Genomic DNA, 2,578 nt, shown 5'->3' on the forward strand with positions numbered 1-2,578 from the left:
AGAAACAGAGAGCTAGTGGAGAGCTGCTGTATAACACAGGGAGCCCAACTCAGCGCTCTGTGAGGACCTAGACGGTGGGGGTGGGAGGGAGGGAGGCTCCAGAGGGAGGGGGTCTATGTATACTTACAGCTGATTTATGTTGTTGTACAGCAGAAACTAATGCAATGTTGTAAAGCGATTATCCTCCAACTAAAAACAATTTTTTTAAATAAAATCTTTTGTCATGTCCCATCTGGAAAACTAAAACCTGAAATAAAACTAAAACAAAATCTTTGTCAAGGAAAAAACCAAAATAATAAAGTAGAACAGGGAGACTGAGTTGATGTTTTATAGCATTAGATCCAAAAAATCAAGAGCCACACTCTTTTCAAGTGCACGTGAAACACTTTAGAGTGACCGTATATTAGAGCAGAAATAAGGTTCTACAAACCTAGAGAACAGACATTGTTTCAAGTATCTTTTCTAGCCATGATGGCATGAAACTATTAATAGACATCAACCACAGAAAAAGGAATGAGGGGAAAAAACTGATTACATAGAGACTAAGCAATATGCTACTAAAAAGCCAATTTGCCAACAGTGCAAACAAAAATGAAATTAAAAAACACCTTGGGACAAATGACCGTGAAAACACAGCCATGCAAAACTTATTGGATGTAGTAAACACAGTTCTTAGAGGGAAGTCCATACAGGCCTTCCTCAAAAAACAGAAAATTTTCAAATAACTTAACCCTACTACCTAATAGAATTAGAAACAGAAGAACAAATAAGATCCAAAGTCAGCAGAATGAAGGATAGATAAAGATCAGAGATGAAATAAATAACATGTAGATTAAAAAAAATAGAAACAAGTCAGTAAAACCAACAGCTGGTTCTTTGAAATGGCAAACCAAGTTGATAAACCTCTGGCCAGGCTCACCAAGAAGAAGAGAGAGAACACCCAATTAAGCAAAATAAGAAATGAAAAGGGGGAAATAACAACTGATATCACAGAAATACAAAAACTGAGTTCCGTCAGAGCGGACATCTTGTGGCTGTGTCGTGCGCGTGAGCCCCGTAGGGCCGGGGAGGCACCAGCTGCCGCGCGGGGAGGAGGCCGAGGCCGCAGCGTGAGGGAGGCCCCGGGCCCTCTGCGCCTGTGTCTGGCAGAGCCGGTGTGAGACGAAGAGACAATCCTTCCCAGCCGCCGGGATAATCAAGAGTTTTGCCCGGACCTTCGAGCACACACCGAGATAGTGAGGAGCCAGACGAAAAGCACAGACTATGGCGCTGAAACGGATTAATAAGGAACTTAGTGATTTGGCCCGTGACCCTCCAGCACAATGTTCTGCAGGTCCAGTTGGGGATGATATGTTTCACTGGCAAGCCACAATTATGGGACCTAATGACAGCCCATATCAAGGCGGTGTATTCTTTTTGACAATTCATTTTCCTACAGACTACCCCTTCAAACCACCTAAGGTTGCATTTACAACAAGAATTTATCATCCAAATATTAACAGTAATGGCAGCATTTGTCTCGATATTCTAAGATCACAGTGGTCTCCTGCTTTAACTATTTCTAAAGTTCTTTTATCCATTTGTTCACTGCTATGTGATCCAAACCCAGATGACCCCCTAGTGCCAGAGATTGCACGGATCTATAAAACAGACAGAGATAAGTACAACAGAATATCTCGGGAATGGACTCAGAAGTATGCCATGTGATGCTACCTTAAAGTCAGAATAACCTGCATTATAGCTGGAATAAACTTTAAATTACTGTTCCTTTTTTGATTTTCTTATCCAGCTGCTCCCCTATCAGACCTCATCTTTTTTAATTTTATTTTTTGTTTACCTCCCTCCGTTCATTCACATGCTCATCTGAGAAGACTTAAGTTCTTCCAGCTTTGGACAATAACTGCTTTTAGAAACTGTAAAGTAGTTACAAGAGAACAGTTGCCCAAGATTCAGAATTTAAAAAAAAAATGGAGCATGTGTATTATGTGGCCAATGTCTTCACTCTAACTTGGTTATGAGACTAAAACCATTCCTCACTGCTCTAACATGCTGAAGAATCATCTGAGAGGGAGGGAAATGGATGCGGAGTTGTCACATCAAAGGAAGCAGCATTATTCTAGCAGCATCCATTCTTGTTTAAGCCTTCCACCATTAGAGATTTGAGGTTATATGATACACTTTATGCTCATAACTGATATGGCTGGAGAATTGGTATTGAATTTATAGCATCAGCAGAACAGAAAATGTGATGTATTTTATGCATGTCAATAAAGGAATGACCTGTTCTTGTTCTACAGAGAATGGAAATTGGAAGTCAAACGCCCTTTGTATTTCAAAATAGGGTCTCAAAACATTTTGTAATTTTCATTTAAATTGTTAGGATCCTTGGAGCTATTATTAATCTATCTTCCAATACACTGTTTAATATAGCACTGAATAAATGATGCAAGTTGTCAATGGATGAGTGATCAACTAATAGCTCTGCTAGTAATTGATTTATTTTTCTTCAATAAAGTTGCATAAACCAAAAAAAAAAAAAGAAATACAAAAACTGTAAGAGAATACTGTGAATAATCAT

General features: G+C 39.2%; 1 protein-coding gene across 1 annotated transcript; it reads left to right on the forward strand.

The window, feature by feature from the left end:
- Window positions 1-1,032: 1,032 nt before the first annotated feature.
- Window positions 1,033-2,052, forward strand: LOC138075672 (ubiquitin-conjugating enzyme E2 D3). The gene has a single exon (XM_068967590.1). The coding sequence runs from the start codon at window positions 1,264-1,266 to the stop codon at window positions 1,705-1,707; it is 444 nt and encodes a 147-aa protein (XP_068823691.1). The 5' UTR covers window positions 1,033-1,263; the 3' UTR covers window positions 1,708-2,052.
- Window positions 2,053-2,578: the final 526 nt, after the last annotated feature.

Source organism: Capricornis sumatraensis, chromosome 3 (genome assembly GCF_032405125.1).
Source record: "Capricornis sumatraensis isolate serow.1 chromosome 3, serow.2, whole genome shotgun sequence".
NCBI lineage: Eukaryota > Metazoa > Chordata > Mammalia > Artiodactyla > Bovidae > Capricornis > Capricornis sumatraensis.